The sequence below is a fragment of the Topomyia yanbarensis genome, chromosome 2 (assembly GCF_030247195.1).
Source record: "Topomyia yanbarensis strain Yona2022 chromosome 2, ASM3024719v1, whole genome shotgun sequence".
Taxonomy (NCBI): Eukaryota; Metazoa; Arthropoda; class Insecta; order Diptera; family Culicidae; genus Topomyia; species Topomyia yanbarensis.
This window is the reverse complement of record NC_080671.1, coordinates 360516278-360534893: the sequence shown is the minus strand read 5'-3', so window position 1 is coordinate 360534893 and position 18616 is coordinate 360516278. Positions and strand designations below refer to the sequence as shown.

The window sequence follows — 18616 nt, the reverse complement described above, 5'->3', positions numbered from 1 at the left end:
TCGCCATCTGGACGTTGTTCGCGGCATACCACTCCATGGCCTTTTTCCGTAATGGTAATATGCCAAATCTTGTCAAGAAAGGAAAGGAACAATTGTGTTGCTTGAAGAAAAACAGCAGGTGTTTTTACAATAACTCCTGTACATAATTTTCCTGGTTGATGGTCACTATTGCGATGTAAATGTCGCTCTTCAAACCACAGGAACAGATGACCTGCCACACGAGATAATTCGTTGCGAACTTCGACAGCTTAATGGATTTGAAAATCTCTATCCTCTTTTCTCTTCCAGTAGACGTATAATATTCCTGTCCTGGAACCTATTTAAAGTTTGCCTTGTTGTAGGTTTGTAGGTCATCCTGTACCACGCAATCCAACTACGTAAGCATCATCATGTACAGCTTCCGCGATCGTTCTCTGGCCGACTTGGTTTGCTTATCTTTACAATTTGGAGTCACCGCCTTTTAAGTCGACGGTCCGACTCGTATTTTAGCTTGATGCACGGTTGCAGACGACACTCCCAGCTTAAAACTTTTTTTGGTTGTATCCAACGGGGTAAACAGATCGAAATGACGAGTTGAAAGATAGCAATTATATGAAAAAATGAGGATTTGAACCTGCAACCCTTGGGACTCCGGCTATTGCACAAACCATTATGTTATCCGTGGCCTATGATGACGTCCCAGGAATAACACATGATCAGCTGTACTGTACTTTAAATAAATACTTTGATCCTAGTTACTGCTCATAAGAAAGCGACACGGTTTCATCACAGAAAACCTTCTTCGATTCTTGATATTCGCTGCATAGATCTCGTTTTTGCATAGCACTTCATGAAATACTTTCCCCAAGACCTTATTTGAGCTGTTCCTAAAGAACCAGGTAAAAGATATGGATTAGCAACCTCTAGCTGTTCTCACTGATTAGTGATTACTAGCCCACTTATAGCATCATCAAACAAAAAAATGTATTGGAATAGGACTCAAACCTTGATCACAATAGTTTCACTCAGACGAAGAAGAAGAGAAATCCATTGAACATAAATATTTTCAGTAACGTAATAGATATCTTTCGCATCTGTAAACATAAAATACAGCTTCAATGGATCTTAAGGGTGAAAGTAGTTCCTGACACCCGGGTTCCATAGGTAGGTGGCGAGAGATGCTCTGCCAAAGATATGCAGGCAAATTAATTTTCGTTTTTCGTTAGATCGTACAGCTCATCGCGTCGTTTATTTTTTTGCTTTTGTGCGGGTGGCTAACGAACACGTTAGTCATCGCCGATTTTGAACGTGCCCTAAGCCTCTATTCACCCGACAATGAGGTAATAATAGTAAGCCAAAGGTCAACACTTCAAAACAACCGGATTGCAAACGCATCTGATGTTGTGTTTCCGGACGATCGGTGATGACGGTGCGATGATGCATGATTGAGCACCGTTCGCTGGAGCCACGGAGACATCGTGCTTGTCTGACTGGGACTTTACGCTTCGATGGGTGTTGCTTCATATAAACTTCAGACTACCCGTAACCCTGCCCTCAAGGCGTAAAACCGTATGTGCAAGGAAACAATACACAAAATATTAGTATCAGTCCGTCTCCTTCGCATACCGACAATAATGGACAGAAAAAAGATTAGCTAAGACAGATTTGATCTCTTCCGTGTGTACATTTTTTGCTCGAATCAATGCGTTAGGATGTGTTGGTTGGGTTAAGCGTGGGGGTTTCGAGAAGGTAATCGAAAACGAAAAGACAAGACTTAGTATCCTGGCGACCATTTAACGGGTTCCACATAGTAACCTTTTATGGCCATAGTGAGCATCCCATCCGATTCGTCATCAGTAGTATCATTTCCATTACTATCAACACGACTACCGCCATTTGTCGCTTAAATTCATAGTCCTTTGCCGACTTGGATTTACGCTCCGTTCAAACATTCTAATTGGTAAACTTTGGATCTGCGAAAACAAAATTAAAGACAATATTTTTAATACTGATACATTTTTGCAATAGGAAAAATATTTTTATAAAGCCGTCCTACTGGAGCTGTAGAGCTAGATTCTCTGAAGGGCTCCCAGTCAGAATCACTAACTACAACTGCAGACGAGACGGGTAATATCACCCGCTAAAACACTGCTTAACCGTTGTGTCCGACGCGGGTACCTTTTAAGGTTTCAATAAATGAATTTCCCATGTTTTATCCATAGCTGGAAATTGAAACTTTGTGACATCTTAGAACGTCTCTAAGGCAAGCTTTTGGATTAATAATATTGTTGATATAGTTAGGGAGGGAGTGAGGAGGGGCTTCTGAATTTTTTTACTACGTAACAGACCGACGTGGGTAGCCGGGTACGCACAAAATGAAATACCAATAACTAAGGTAATTTCCATTTTGATACTTTTTGGTGTTTTGGATTCGGGAACTCATCCAAGCATGTTCCAGTTCCAGCACTGGGATACTATTTGTGAATGTTAATGGTAATATTGCAATATGGGTATCAAAATTCTTGGCATTTCATCAGTAGGCTATATCTCGTGGTTTTGGTTATATTCATTGTACGGTTCAGATATGTGCGGGCAAATGGATTGCGCGAGCGCATGTATCATCGCGATAGACTCGAGCGTTTGTACTTTAACGTGTTCGATCGCGTGTGCGTTTGTATGTCGCGTGTGCTAACGTGTATGTAACTTCGCGTGTATAAAGTCTATTTTATAAAGTATATTTTATGTGTCTTTTCGCATATTCGCGTGCGTTCTTGGATGATCGCGCGCGGACCGTGAATTGGATACTAAATTTTCGGTGTACGGTTCAGATACTAGAAGAAAGTGAGTTCTTCCAGATCACCAGAGTTCACGGTCATGTCGCCATGGAAAATTTAGTGGATACGAACGTTATTTTTTGATTGAGCCATCGCGATCGCGGGTGTAAATGTGCGTGGATGATCGCGAAGGGCTTAAGCGTTCATATGTAAACGTGTTTGTCGCGTGTGTGTGACTTCGCGTGAATACATCCGTTTTTGTAACCGTGTGATCTCTCTCGTATTCCCGTGTGTTCTTGGGTGGTCGCGCGGACCGTGAATCTGATACTAAATTTTTAGTGTGCGGTTCAGATTCTAGGAAGGAGTGAGTCCCCTCGTATCAACAAAAGTTCTCGGTCATGTCGCCATGGTATCTGGTGGATATGGGCGTTATTTTTTGACTGGCCCGGTTGAAGGCGTGTGTAGAATGGCAGTATAGGACTCGAAAATAAGAGATAAAAGGCAATTGAGAGATAGATTAGACAGGTACAAGATACAGCTAAAATTACGATTATCACATGACAAATATACATTAGTACTTTGAAGTACTAATGTATATTTGTCATGCATATTTGTCACACTACTAATACTTGAACAGCCAACCACAACACATAGCATAGGGGATCCCGAGGCTATTCGGACCTACTTAAGCAAATCGGATAGATGTGAAAAAAGTTACCGGTCAAAAGTCCTAATTGTTAGTTGGAAACCTCAGCTACATTTTGGTGCCATAAAAGGTTCATTTGCACAATTCAATGGCAGCGCTAGGCGACGATTTGCAAACCTCTACGTTTTTTCCATCCTTTTACAATGTAGGGGTAATTCGGACCTCCCTACAGGGCAATTCAGACCATCATTTTTCTTTAATTTTTTTACACTGGAATTATGTTTACCTATGAATTAGTTACAAGTCCTTAAGAAGCAAAAAAAATACTTTACAAAAACTTAATGTGGTATTTCACAGCTGTCGATTGGCGGCCCATGTATTATCTTTGCTGTGGCGTGTGCAATGGTGTGCGCAACCGCAAGCCGCTGAACGGAGGTTGACGGAATATGGGGTCCGAATAGCCCCGTACGCTCATATCTCACAAAAGTGGTGAGTGTCTCGAAAATATCTCTGTTTTCACCCAAACAAAAAACATTCTATAAAATAGGAGCCTCCAGCTTTCCAAAACACTTACCTTTTATTTTTTCACTTTTATTTGTTGCTGGCAAAACAACGTAAAGTATCCTTTCTACAAAGAACAAAGAATTAACTTCAGCTCAATGTTAATGTTTCAGAATAGCGGTTTTACGAATATGTACGATAGTCAGAAAGTCCTGCTATTCTCTGAGAAATCGAGGGGGTCCGAATTGCCCCCACTGTCTTAATAGCCCCGGGTTTCCCTATACTTTCTCGTTTATCTATTTAGGTATTGGTTGATTGTTGGTTGTGAGCTGTTCAAGAGAGGAAAAGTATAAAACAGAAAATAGGCTCACATCAGCTCTCCCGGCCTTCTCGATTCACCACTATCAAGGCGTATTCTAATCAACATCTTGTAGCGGGCTTCTTATATAAATCGAATTCTGAGTAGTCATAATGATTGGTGGATTATTAACAAGAAAACTAATTAACCTCTAGTAGTAGAACTTGGTGAAAATGGAAACTAAACAGAACCATTATAAGTGCTATAGCGTTCGTTAAATCATTGGGACGTTTTTGTGTTTGCGAAATCTAAGGCATAGTTGGGCGTACATAACCGCGATTGCATGTTCGTCTTTGTGTGTAATCGCGAACGGCTCGGGCGTTTGTAAGTTAACGTGTTCGATCACGTGTGCGTTTGTATGTCGCGTGGACATTTGATCGTCGCGTTTGCTCACATGTAAGTAACTTCGCATGGATAAATTCGATTTTATAACCGTGTGGCCTTTCGGATATTTGCATATGCTCTAGAAAGATCGCGCAAACCGTGAATCTCATGTTTAACTTTCAGTGTACGGTTCAGGTACTAGAAGAGAGTTCCCAATATCACTAGAGTTTATCGTATCCTAATTTATCCCATCCGATCTTCCCGAATGAATCGAATCGAATGGTCGAATTGAACACCGGAAAAAGTGACAAGCGAATCCTGGAAAGAAAAAAAATTGCACACGAGGCAATAAAATACCTTCTATTCTATCATATACACCAATTCTGCATCCATTCCCTGAACCAGTTGTCACAATTACTCAGACGAACACATACACAGATAGACTTGCTCATACAAATTGTTCACTAATACTAAAAACTACAATTATTACTACACTAACTCTAATAAGCTTCTACTTTTACATTTCTTTAGTGGTTGATCATTAGTTTGGACTGGTGCAAAGTATGTAAAAATACAAAATATAAAAAGGTCCATAAGTCCTCTCAGTCTCCTCGATGCACCACTACATTGACGTAATACAATAACCATCTTAAAGCAATTGTCTGTCGCAAAATATGCTAGAGCAACCCTTTTCATTCCATGCACTCTTATAGGAAAGTACTCACAATTCATAGTGGTCCAGAATGTAAAATTTGACGGAATTTCAACCTATAAGCCTTATAATATGTTTAGGAAAGTTGTTGTACTTTACAAAGTCCTTCTTTTCATTTAAACGGAAGCTAGGGTGGTTCTTATTTTAGCAAGATCGAAAATTGAACTTTTTATCGGTCCGAGGTAGAGTTTGACTTTCTTCAATGAAGTTGTAGAATAATACGTTCTACCCAAATTTTCTGAAAATATGCAAGATCTATCTATCATATTTTCCACTGCATGAGGAATGCTAATGTAAACTTTAGGATATTCCTTGAAAACGGTTTTATTTATGTGACTAGTGAAGTTTTTTCTGTTACACAAAAGTAACCTTTGGACAACTTGAAGATTATTTTAGTGCGCTGAATTTGTCCATATGGTCAAGGCTTCTGTCTGTCACGTTACATACGCATATTTCATAAGATAAGTCAGTAAAAACGATAAAATCAGATTCTATCCCAACTGCACATTATTAAGGTCACTTAACGGCACATTTTTTCTACAGAAAGTTATTTTCTATCATGAACGGTTTGCGTGTTATTGTCATTTTAACACATCTGTCACGTTACACAATTTTCGCAGTGAGTTTGGAGGTTGCCCGACTAAATTAAAAAAGTCTGTTCCATTGGCCCTCAAATTTGCATGAACACAGTTTTAAGTTGAAGCTTGGAAAACAAGGAAGAGTTTGAGATATAGTTTTCCTGAAGAAAAACTTTGTTTTCAGTTTTATGGAGTATTCTCAATGATCTGTCACATTACACCAGAATCTGTCACGTTACAGTTCTTTATTTTTATTGAAGCAAGCATATCGAGACAGTCGTGCACAAATCATCCTTGGTCTGGGAACTGAGTATTAACGGGAAATTTCATGTTTATTTTGAAAAACATATTGGTTTTGATGAACAAACGTGAATAACTTATGAAAAGGTCGTAATTTCACGAAGTAATATATTATTTAAAGAAAAAAATTAAATTAAAATAAAAAAAATTAAAAATGAAAAGAATTTTTGAAATATGTTAAAACCTTTTATTGCTATTTTCTCCACAATGCAATTATATTTTAAACATTTTCTATTTGTAATTAAATTTTAAACGTGTTATGTTTTTTTTGCGTTTGGTATCTTTGAGTTATTTATTAAAAGAGCGTATTTTCACTACTACATATTTTTGTTGAAGAAAAAAATCAAAATATTTCGGAAAATTTTTCTTAAGAGCATTTTGCTTCGAAATTATATTTAGTATTAGTATTGTAAAAGAAAATTATATTTATGACTGGCAAATACTGAGAAATTTAGAAGCATACTTGAAGTTAAAAATGTTTCCTTACTAATAACTTCCTAATAATGTAATTACAGTTTCTTCAAATTTTAGGTTTTCGCTACCAAAAAAATGTTTTTTGTAATTGTATGTTTTAACATTTTTTTGGTTTCTTATTGAAAAATTTGACCAAAAAATATTCACGCAGAAGAATTGATTCCCTAGAACTCGCTATCATATAGTTTTGCCACACCAATGGCGATTTTCGAACAATATATTTTGAAAGTAATGCATTCAGGATCTGATACGCCCTTTTTAAATATTACTCTTGAATAAAAATTGTTTGTTTAATAATGCAAAACACTTAGTCTCCCACAAAGATGAAACGAAGATAATTAGAATCGAAGATAATCACCATTTTGACGTAATAAAATCAAACTTAATGGAATTGCTTCACAACAGAAAACATCTGTCACGTTACATAAGATCAACTGTGTTTTCTCAAAAATGAATAAAATTTTAAGGTTTTCACAATACAATTTAAAAAGGAGGAAAGTAGTAAGAAAAAATATAGGTTAGACATTGTATGCATGCTTTTAGTGTGGTCCACAAAACTTTTTCGAATTTTTGATCTGTCACATTACAAGTTATATGGTTTCCATTACTTCACAAATGGAAATAAGCATTTATCTAAATTCATCTCAATTTTTCAAGCAATATCATCAAATTTAAATTAGACTACAATGGAAAAATGTGGTTCCAGGCAAAAAGTTGAAAATATGCATTTTGTGTACATTTTAACTCCTTACGGTCTTTTAGTCAATTTCAATTAAATATATAACTTTTTCAAATAACAATACCTTCGCTTAGGGTACTTAACATTGGAAACTGTTTCCACCAAATGAAACATCATGCTCTGTAGTATACATCATCAAAAAATAGAAAATACGATATATTCTTGTATCTTGCAATATTTACTAAAAATTATTTTATTTTCAGTAAAAAGTATATATAACTTGCAACATACATTTTTCCCAAAGGAAAAAAAAATGGATGAACCAATTTGCGCTTGTAGCACGTATGTGGTGTGAACTGCTTGGATTTAGTGTCTAAATGGCGCCAATTTGGTATTTGTTTGGATGCATAGTCTAACTGACAGCAAGTTGGTGTCAGTTACTAACAAGTGGGACATGAAACATATATAACTTTCTAATGAAATAAGCTAGAGCTTCAGTAGACTGAAACAAACTGTTTTTCTTCAAAATATCTGATAATATTTCTAAATCTAAATTGCATGTCTTCGATAAAGCTTTTTCAAGTTTGATTTTCATCCGTTTTCTGAAAGACTACGAAACTCCTCTATCTGGAACTAATCAAAAGTAAATTTTAAGATTTTAATAAATTTGGAATTACCCTACCCACTATTTAAAATAATAGAACGGTCTTGTAAAGCGCATACACGTAGAGAAATATAGCATAATAGAATCAAATATTTTGCGACTTTGATTCTAATTCAAAGATTTTGATGAAACAGATATAAAATTTCTTTTTTTCGAATACCAAAACATTGTTGGTACAAAAATATTGGCTTTAGTGACAAAATAAACTGCATTTTGATTCTAAAATCCCTGCAAAACAAGGAATATTCGCATCAAATATATTAAAATTTTGATTCAAATTCAAGCATTCAGTTGAACAAAAAAAATGGTTGCTTGTACAATAGAATTATTTGAAGTAAAAATACTGCTGTTAGATTTTGAAATATTGCTTGAAAATGGTTAGACTGTGTTTGGTTCGATCTCCGCCATTTTGTTGCATCACACAAATAAAAAAATGGACGCATCGGAGGTCGAGAGTAAAGAATTGGAGTTCAAGACGCTAGGTTTAGACGATTTTGGCGATATAAAAATGTAAATACAATTTGATTTGTGTAATGCCATCGTGAGTGCTTTCTTAGGTGAGAAATTATTTAGTAATGGGGCAATACCTATGGACCTAATATTATTGTTGTTATTTCAGAAACAATACACTGTCGAAATTTTAAAATTTATCGAACGTGAGGAAGTAGAGGAGCTTAACAGCATTTTTTTAGCAGAAAGGTTGGAAAAGTTGTCATTCATAATTACGCAAATTTAAAAATATAGTTTCAAAACCGAAAATCTAGAACCTACGTTTTAACTATAAGGTGCAAAGATTTCGCGCGGGCTTCCAATTCTGCTCACAATCTAATGCAAAGTTAAAAAAACTGAAATCACCTAGTTTCTAAAATTCATGATATATTTTTTGAAAATCTTGAGCGAAATTGGGATTCGGTGCAAAATACGAGCACCTCAGGATAATGGAAAATATAAAAAATCAAGATATTAATGTTAATTACACCTTTTTTGAAAACAAAAAAAAAGTTTTTTGATTTAAATGGATTTGTTCATTGTTTTAAAATAAAAAGCATATTTCAAATAACAAATGATATATACTTTGTTTCGAAAAAAGATATGATAGATTCAAACAAAATTATTATTGAATCTACATAAAGTCCTATGAGGGATTGTTAGTAGAAACAACAATAATTTTTTTAGAATCTAATAACAAATATTTTTGAATCTAAAATAATTGCAATTAGTCCCTGAGTCAAAAATATATATTTTTGATTTCTAAGTGAATTATTATGGAATTTAATATACATTTTTCTGCGTGTATTAACGAGAGACAATTTATAGAGAACCAAATTTTTAATATAACTTTTGTATTTTTCATTTTTACTGACATATTCTTTAGATGATTTTCAGAGTTGTTGAAGACGAATGTTTTCTTCTGACACATCAAAACTCAAGCTTCTATTATGAAGAAGATATAAGTATTGAGTTCTACAAAATGACGACACGAATGAACTCATTAAGAATAAAGTTCATGTTTGACTATTGAATACTTTACGCTGACGTCACAAATGAACTCAAGTGTTCATTTTTTACAGTTCGCTTGTACTGTTTACATGAACTTAGAAAAATTCTTTGCGAATTGCTTCGAGCGAATCTAGTCGCCCACAAAATTTGTCTAAGTCCATGTAAATAGTACAAGTGAATTGTCAATAAAAGTGAGGTTAACTGTGCCCGTAAAAAACCTAATACTCGTAGGTTTCTTTACTTTGTCAGTTGCATGAGCTCGAGTGCAGCGAGTGTTCATCTGTTACATTCGAACTCACGTAATTTCCATGTAAACAAACCACAGAGAATTGTCAAACGAAGTTCCTCCGGCTCATTTTGTGAAGTTATGTCGGTTGGTGTAAAACCTTATTATAGGGTTTGTATACCTATAATGGACCCTTTACGTATAATGGACCCCCCGACGTTTTTTTGTCAAATATTCCTCATTAATAACTGTTTTTAACGTATACTGTTGATTACAGGACAGCTTTAAGACTTAGACAGAAATTAGAATGGGTTTTATCACCATAAATCATTTCAAAATTGATATTTACACTCAATTTCTATCCAGTGCAGCATGACACAGGGTTTGCAAGTAATTGTTTTACTATTATAAAAAGAATACTTCGCTCTGATGTAAATAAACTACGCATGAAAAAGATATTGTTTTACTGGTTAATACCTAACACTAACACAATCTTTTGCGATGTAGATCTAACAAACTAAGATAATTTAAAATTTATATTGAAATTCTGGGGGTCCATCATGGACAAGTGAAACTAGGTATCTGCGCATTATGAACCCCTGACACATTAATATAACTAGAAACTTGTAATAACAACTAATAGAATTAAAAAGAGTTAACAATATTCTGAGGATTCAGTATAAGATTGATTGAAACCATCATATTGAAAATTTTGCAGCTCCTCAGTATTGGATCAACAAAATTTATGGTTCCTACACAAATCAATAGACAAAAACTAATAACAGTAGGTACAAATACATGAAGGCTGCCATGCAAAAGTTCATTCGAGCGACTAGAACCATGTTCTGTCAAAAAAAGCGTGCAGGCAATTTGATATCACGCTCTACTGTGAAGTCGCGGAGTATATGGAAAAACTGGCCTGAAGGAACAAGAAAAGCTCCACGCTTTCCACCAAAGAAGAAAATAAAATAGTGACATGGATAGCCCGAAAATATTACTTAATAACCATGAAAAATTAAATTTTGTAGTAATACTTTAGCAAGTTTGTCATGCACAGTGTTGCAGAATGATTGCAATTTATTCACTAATATCCTTCTATTGAAAAGTAATAGAACAAATATTTTTGTTTTAAAAAAAAGGTGGTGCTAAACGTTCATGAAGCTTTACTAAAATTTGATTATACGGAATACTAAAATAAATACCGTAAAATGTAGCATTGATTATTGTTTCGAATAACTTTCTTGAAATCAACAAGCTGTAATTAATTTCGTTTTTGAAGTTAGATAATATAGTTCGAAATTTTGTATAAATTGCATATATCCAGGCAATTTCATGTCCATTATTGTTACGCCCGAAATAAAACAAAACTAAAGATATAAAGTACTTTTATCGAACTTTATCAGGAAAATAGTAGAAATTAAATAGTTGGGGATTAAATCATGTAAATCATGGGCCCTATCAGCTAAAAATTCTTACGGTTTCTTCAAAACGCTTCATGAATGTACAAGCAATTGTATGAACTGATCAAAATGATGCAAGAAGTTTTGTCGTTTTTAATTTGTATTTGGTATCTTAAAATATTATTAAATGACAAAATATTCGTTGTCTTAATACACTAAACATGTTTAGAGCCGACTTGTTAATATTGAAAATGCTTTACTCCACTGTATTGTTGATGGATTGTCATAATGCGACCACCAATCAATTCGGACAATTGCCAATTACAATTTTCGTAAACTTGTGTAAGACTTTCTATAATGCAGACCTCATCGCCTTACTCATAAGCGTCATACAAATCACATCGCTTGATATAAAAGTCATGTTCGCCTTTGAAATCAGCACCAGATCAACTAAAAATTTAATTCATTAGTCAAAGGTTTCGAGTGCCATTGAAATATTTAATGAAAGGAAAGAATAACAAAATTTTGTTATTTTTCATATTTTATAATTTTCTTATAATGCTAATCTAAAATGACTCTTGATATTACCAGAAAACTGTAAAAATACAATTTTATGTATTAATTGTTGGATATGCGTATAATGGACCCGGGTCCATAATGCGCATATTCGACCCTGGGTCCATAATTGGAAAACGGGTCCATTATAGGGATATGGATACCAGTTCGAAATATAGAATTTTACTAAAAGAATCAAGTTGAAATGCTTTAAATTTGCATTATATTGTTCCAAAGACTTGGTATCATCAATTGATAGAATATAACATTAAAAGTACAACTGGATTTATCCAAATTCTTTGAAATTGTTAGCACCGTCTACTGCGGGGTCCATTACTAGCACATAAACCCTACTTCGAATCATAGCCATATATGTAGTTGAAAAATAATTATCTTTCGTTTGCCCTCATCAATAAAAAGGGTGCTATAAATAAATTATAAATTTTCAACTTTTGGAAAATTGTGGAGACTGCTGTTATGCTCCGTAGAGAACCTAGAAAAGGTGGTCATCTTCGAGGCAGACCAGCTGATTGTATTTGCAATCGAGGAATATTTCGATGCGGCGGGCGTTCTAGGAGACTGAAGTCTGGCAGCCCAAGATCGAGTGTCCTGGAAATTGAAAATACATTCGATCATGATTCGGAGAACGCTGATTGCTCGGCCGCTATTTTTGAGAATACGTAGAGTTGAGACAAAAAGTCAATACAAATAATAACGAGAATAGCTCCTTCCAAAACTATTTCATTAGTCTCATCGATTGAAACACTCGCGTCGCAGCGGTCGAAAATAGTAAAAAAAATTCAATATTTGTTGAAGTGAAATATTTTCTGAAGGTGTTAAATTGAGTTCAGGCGTCCAGTTTCATCACCTATGCCATTCAGTCGCTATCCAGTTTCACCACCTATGCCATGCAGTATTGAAAGCATTGAACATGTCAGTCCATGCAGAAAGTTTCGTTTTCCAGAACAAACCAGAACACGTGGTTAAAAATGAGTTGCGAATAATATTGTCATGTTTATATAGAAGGCGATAGAATAGAGATACTACTACATGATCTGGCCCCGCATACTTGCTTCAAGTTCATTAAAAGACACCCTAAAGCATCAACGGAGCATCTAAAGCTTCTGTAATATTCTAAAAATGAATATTATTTTCAGCGGGCTTAACAGGTTTCAAAACAAATGTTACGGATTTGCAAAATCTTTTGGCTTTAAGTTAATTGTTGATTGACTGTTGCAATATTGCTCTAAAACATTAAATATCTCGCTCAAGATTTTTGCAGGGATTCATTAGCAGAGAGCAATATCTTCAACTTCTACATATTAGAAAAGAAAATTATCTGTGGAGGTTTGAAAGCTGTTCTACGTTCATTCTTCAAGAATGGAATGATACTTGTAGGTTAGTTTTTGTTTCTGAATTTCCAATATTATACCGGAAAACTAGTTTCAACTACCAGGTTTTCTCAGTATTTCTGGCTGGATTATTGTAAATTCGGTGATTGCGCTGTCAATTTTACAATTTCAATTACTGAATTTTCAGTCAAGGTAATCTGCAAATTGATTAAACTCACATTGCAGAGCTTTCCGCATTTTAGAATGTGGTTTCTTTAAGCTGATGAAAATTCCTTACAGTTTTACTGAAATGGATGACCAAATTTTGGAGTGTAGTTCTGGAAAATAAATTTGTTTCTTTTCAAATTACATACAAAACTTTGAAGGAGCTTTCAGCGAGATTGGTGTATAACTCGTCATTACTGCCAAAATATGTTCTTTGGCTATCGTATATTACACAGTTCACCACACCTAAGTGCAGAGTTAAAAATAATCGAAGCTCTTTTTTGACGGCTGAAAATGAACCTGAAGAGACTCGCGGTGATTAGAAAAAATATTCATTCAAATATCCATGCTATTCATTCAGTTGAATATCGTACAATATATTCATTTCACTAATTATCTAGGAAAATGTTTTCAAATGCCGGTAAAGCATATAAAACAACAATCATCATCGCTTACATTGTGCCACGGCCTACTTTGATGCGTTTGATTCGTTGTTGTACGGTCGCTTCGTGTAATAATCGGAGATGAATGAAAATCTGCATTGATGAATGGACGGTTCGTTCGTTTGACGTTTTCAGCTGCGTCACTGAATATTGAAAACGAATGCGGCTGAATATGATCAATTTTCATTCAATGAATTTGAATATTTTTAACTCTGCCTAAGTGTATTATGATTTATTACTCAATTACACTAACCCACCGTCACTCGATTCAGCGAAAAAGTGATTCATGGGCTGACCTGCGTCATCTCACAACGGAAGTCTTTTATTGACAACATGGGCTGACCTGACGCCATTCCGTTCAAAGTATAAGTTTTCGAACTTTCTTCCTACTTACGTGTACTATTCAAAACATTCGTATGTTGCACTAGTCAATCGTAATGTATTTTCCTACGAATGCCTTTTACTTCAATGTCGGGTGTCTAGGGATTTATTCTATCGGAGAACTTGCAATTTGTTTGGGAATAAAACTGAAGAAGTGTTCCGATTTCCGAATAAGACTAGTAATAATTATGATTGAAATTGAAGATTACATTCTTACAGATTACAGATCTCTGTTTTTATTAGATTTTTGGATTTAATCAAAGAATACGAATTTGGCATGATAATTGTGCTAATCTGTTTTCCCACTTTATGAATAGCATCAAGGGTTTATAGAGGAAACTAACAATATTTGATGGCATAAGATAACAAAAGATAAAAACAATAAAACTGACGAAGTCTATATTGAACCCATATTCCCCCAAATACGTCCATCATCCTGCATATCGGCCTATTTTTTCAAACACCCACAAAACCCATGCACCTTAATAAGCGATATCATCTCTAAATGCATAACACAACAAGTGCAATATTAATGCTCACTTCCAGCATCGTCCATAGGTTCCTCGCTGAGCCGAGTCAGCAGCAGTAGCCCGAGCAGCACCCCGACGGATTCGGAGTCGCACGGTCCTGGCGTCAACCAGGTACATCTGTCCAGTTCCCACTCGCAGGCGTACAGTTTGGGACCGCTATCGTCGCACCACAACTCGACCGGTGAGCGAGACAGCGACGAACTCGGCGGACTCAGCAGCGGGGGTAGCATCAGTGGCAATGGCATTCCACCGCCCATCGCCAGCCGACCCGAGCGGACAAAGTCTATCGTAAGTATTGGTTATTACTGGTTCGCTTCATTCAATTAGTCTATAATTAAATATTGATGGTCCCGCACATTGATCGTGGCTATTAAATAATCTAAATTCTACCAATTCATATACAAAACCCCTTTACTTAGAGATCTAATTCTTCCGTCCAGGCACCATTTTTTTGATGGACTGTGAAAAAAATATAACGGAAAGATCAAACCTGGTTGAGTAAAGGGCACAGTTTTACGACTTGGTCCTCCTGGGGTCATCGTTCAGAGACCCAAAATTTGTTTATTTATTGATGGCGTTTAAAACTTTATGGCCCCTGCCAACTCGCTGGAAAGTGCAAATTGCCGTACAGACAGGATGTTGTGAAATATCTCTGCCTGAATGGGTTGATCTTACACTCTACTCAGGTTCTTTGCTAGAGTTTTTGAATGATTGCCTGAAAAAGTGTGTTTTGGATATTCTACTAATTATACAGGAAGGTTTTCCCAACATTCGACAAAAACTGACATTTAGTTGGAACTGAACACGCGTCTTAATTGCAATGTTACACAACTGATTAAGCATGATGATCAGATATGTTGGATCAAAAATGGACTAGTTAGAACAAGGAGAAAGTCATGCTTTTTTCGTTCTGTGGTTTTACCAGGAGGGTATAGGATTAAACAAAATACAACTCGGTTGCTTCATTCTACGATCTTCTCTTCTAATCGTACCTTCTCGCTCTTTATATTGTGTTCCATTTGACCCAAACTAGTCGGGGGTTCCTGTTACCTCGGTTCATTCATTTCCGTTTCTTGTAAGAAATCTTGTCGTAAATTCTTTCAACTGTACCTGGGTTTCAGAGTTTAGCTTTATCTACATAACAATTTTCTGATATTTGTTCGGATTGGTCACAGTATTTTTTTTTTTTGCAATTTTCTGCCCCCTTCCCACGGCATTGCCCGCCTTGTCTACGTGAGGTAACACAGCTAGAAAAATAAACTAGAACCTACTCAACGCATGTTTTCCCACGGATGGAATTCGGGTGACCCTTTGCTTGGTTTCCTTCAGTATGAAGTGTGCATTTGAGGTTGCTAGAAGTGTGTTTTCGGTTGCAGTGTCTGACGTGCGCAATACATCACCAATTATCAGGCCTATAGTAGGCTATGTAGTGAAAATGTTTCAGGAGATTTATGCAATCACAAACGCCTTTCAACGGCAGTTGTCCAGTTTGATTGATCGACTGTCGTTTATGCTACTGGTATGTGGAACTTTTAACAAATTACACGGTGCTACAGTGATTTTGAACTTTTCAAGTGACCTAGCCCAACGCACCAAAAAAGCTGAACAAGTCTTTGATTCGAGAGAATAGGCTGAACAAGAACTGATTAAGACATTATCCAGCTAAATTGTTTGTTGGGAGTATAGGTTGTGAGTCTCATCAAAAGCAACAAGAATTTTTTTTTTGAAACTTTTGTATTCCTAGAAAATCTTGATTTCTAGTAAAAAAAATTTCTGGGACCTTCGGCACAAGAAAATTAGCTAAGTTGTCTTTTCTGTGTCGATTTTCAGTTACTAGTTTTGGTAAGAAGAAGAATAGACATGCTATATTATGCTGTTTTGTAAGAAATATTGCACGATTTTTTTACACCGAAAATACCTTAGCACCCCTCCCTCTTAAGTTATGCGAGACCATTCCTAAATTTGGAAAATTGAATAACTCCGGTATTTTTCGACCAATGTTGATGGTCATAATGCCGTTGGAGGCGGAGTTAAATGTTCCTTCTTGTTATCATTAAGACGTGCCTTTATAAATATTTTTTTTTGAGCCGTTCGCATATGTTGCATGAAAAAATCGCAAAAAATTGTAATTTTTTACATTGTCCTAAAAGCGCATAATATTTCTTACAAAACAGCACAATTCAGCATATCGTACGAAAATCTGTTTTTCTTCTTTCCAGAACTGTAATAAATCGAAAATCGGCCGAAAATGACAATTTTTGGTGCCAAAGGTTCCAGAAATTTTTTTTTATTATAGAAGTTTTAACCTCATGGTTATTCGCCTCCTTTCGGATTAGAAAAATATATTTAGAAAAATTTCTAACCCTATGTGAGGGATTAGGAATCGAACTCAGGTGAGCTGCGTACAAGAGAATCTATTTACCAAGTACGTTATGCCCGTGTCCCCATTTCCAGAAAATAGTTTTTCGCTGTAAATCAAGATTTTGTGGGTATATTAAACTGGTCAAATGTTGTTTTATGTTGCGTTCAACTGGTCCCACAACATATATTAGTTCATTCAATGTTTGTATTTTGTAGCGCCATGTAAATACGATCTGGCCAGGGATTTTGCGTCGTTCGGATTCATCGAGTATCATTCACCAATGATTCGGATATGATCTCGAAAGCGGTCTTCTATATTCAAATCATTTATATTTTAAATTGAGACATACGGTCAATTTACAAGTTGAAATTATTTTGTAGGTACTAGCTGTGAAGACAGGTAAAAATAAATGAATAAATACTGCTTTGTATCAATATTCAGAGATCTGAGAAGATATCGTCGCTGTTGTGCTATCTTATGACAAACGCCATTTTGGGGTAAACTGAGTTAGATATGCAACATTACTAATCTGAAAATTCTCTACAAAATGGCGTTTTCAGAATTTTGAAATTTTGCTTGGTTACTGAGGTATAGCGAACACAGTGATGAGAAATTGTCAGTTTTGACGTAGGACTTACGTCTTTCTTTACTATACTGGGTGTCATTTCAAAATTTTCAAAACGGATGCGTTACGTACACTTTGAACCTTAATAACTTTTCTCCTACTAAAGGAATTACTAATATTGTTTCATAAATCGAAAGGAAAACGTTCAACGCTTGCTATTGATACCATGTTTGCTATGTAAAACTTGTTTAAAAAGTTCAAAAACTACTTTTAATGCGAATCAACATTAATGCTAGAACCTATAAATATGGGTGTCACAGTTTTTCTTAAAGCCAGACGTGTCTAAGCCACAGAGCAGAACACACGTACATGTGCTGCTCAACGAGAAGCTGCATTTGGACTACCAACCAGCTACTGCCTTATCGCTGCCAACCAAGAACTGTCGTCGCCCTGCGTGAAATTCATCGCTCTCAGAAGTGGACAGAGTTACTAATTCGCAAGCTGCTCTTCCAGTGCCTGGTCCGTGAGATTGCACAGCATTTCAAAACCGATCTCTTCCGGAGCTCAGCCGTAATGGCCCTCTAAGAAGCCAGCGAGGCCTGCCTGGTTAGTTTGTTGGAAGATACCAATCTGTGCGCTATCCATACCAAGCGAATAATCATCATGCCAAATAATTTTCACAACAAACGGTTCTTATTAGGACCACAAAATCGTTCTCAGAAGAATTACAATTGAAATTTCCATTTCGTGCTTTGGAAAATAACTTCCCTCTTATCGGGTTAGTTATTTTCTATAATAATATCCGAAAAATGTACGATAAAACTAATAAACTGACCAATTGGACGGAAGCAAGAAAATACCTACAAAAATTTGAGTCAGAAAAGTGACATTGACGGAAAAATGCTTCGATCGTGTCTAATTGTTTGGTAGCTGAAGTTGCCGATTTGTTTTCCAACGTCAATTATTTGCGCTGTGCTGTACGGAACAAACAGATTTTTGCGCGATTCGTTGGGAAATAATCAAAACAATTGTGTAGTAGATTCCGTAGATTTTACCGTAAATTTTGATAGATTTTGTAAAAGCATTAATTAGCCTGCTTTGATTGGTGG

At 35.7% G+C, this 18616-nt stretch overlaps 1 protein-coding gene across 5 annotated transcripts in view; it reads left to right on the top strand.

Moving 5' to 3' along the window:
- Positions 1–18616, top strand: part of LOC131684379 (serine/threonine-protein kinase Pak-like) — a 182810-nt gene that overhangs the window by 150001 nt on the left and 14193 nt on the right. For 4 of the 5 annotated variants that reach the window (XM_058967218.1, XM_058967219.1, XM_058967223.1 and 1 more), the window contains one exon: positions 14597–14868. In XM_058967218.1, the coding sequence (XP_058823201.1) occupies positions 14597–14868 (272 nt within the window). The remainder of the gene's footprint in view (positions 1–14596; positions 14869–18616) is intronic. The other variant, XM_058967221.1, reaches the window with a different exon arrangement.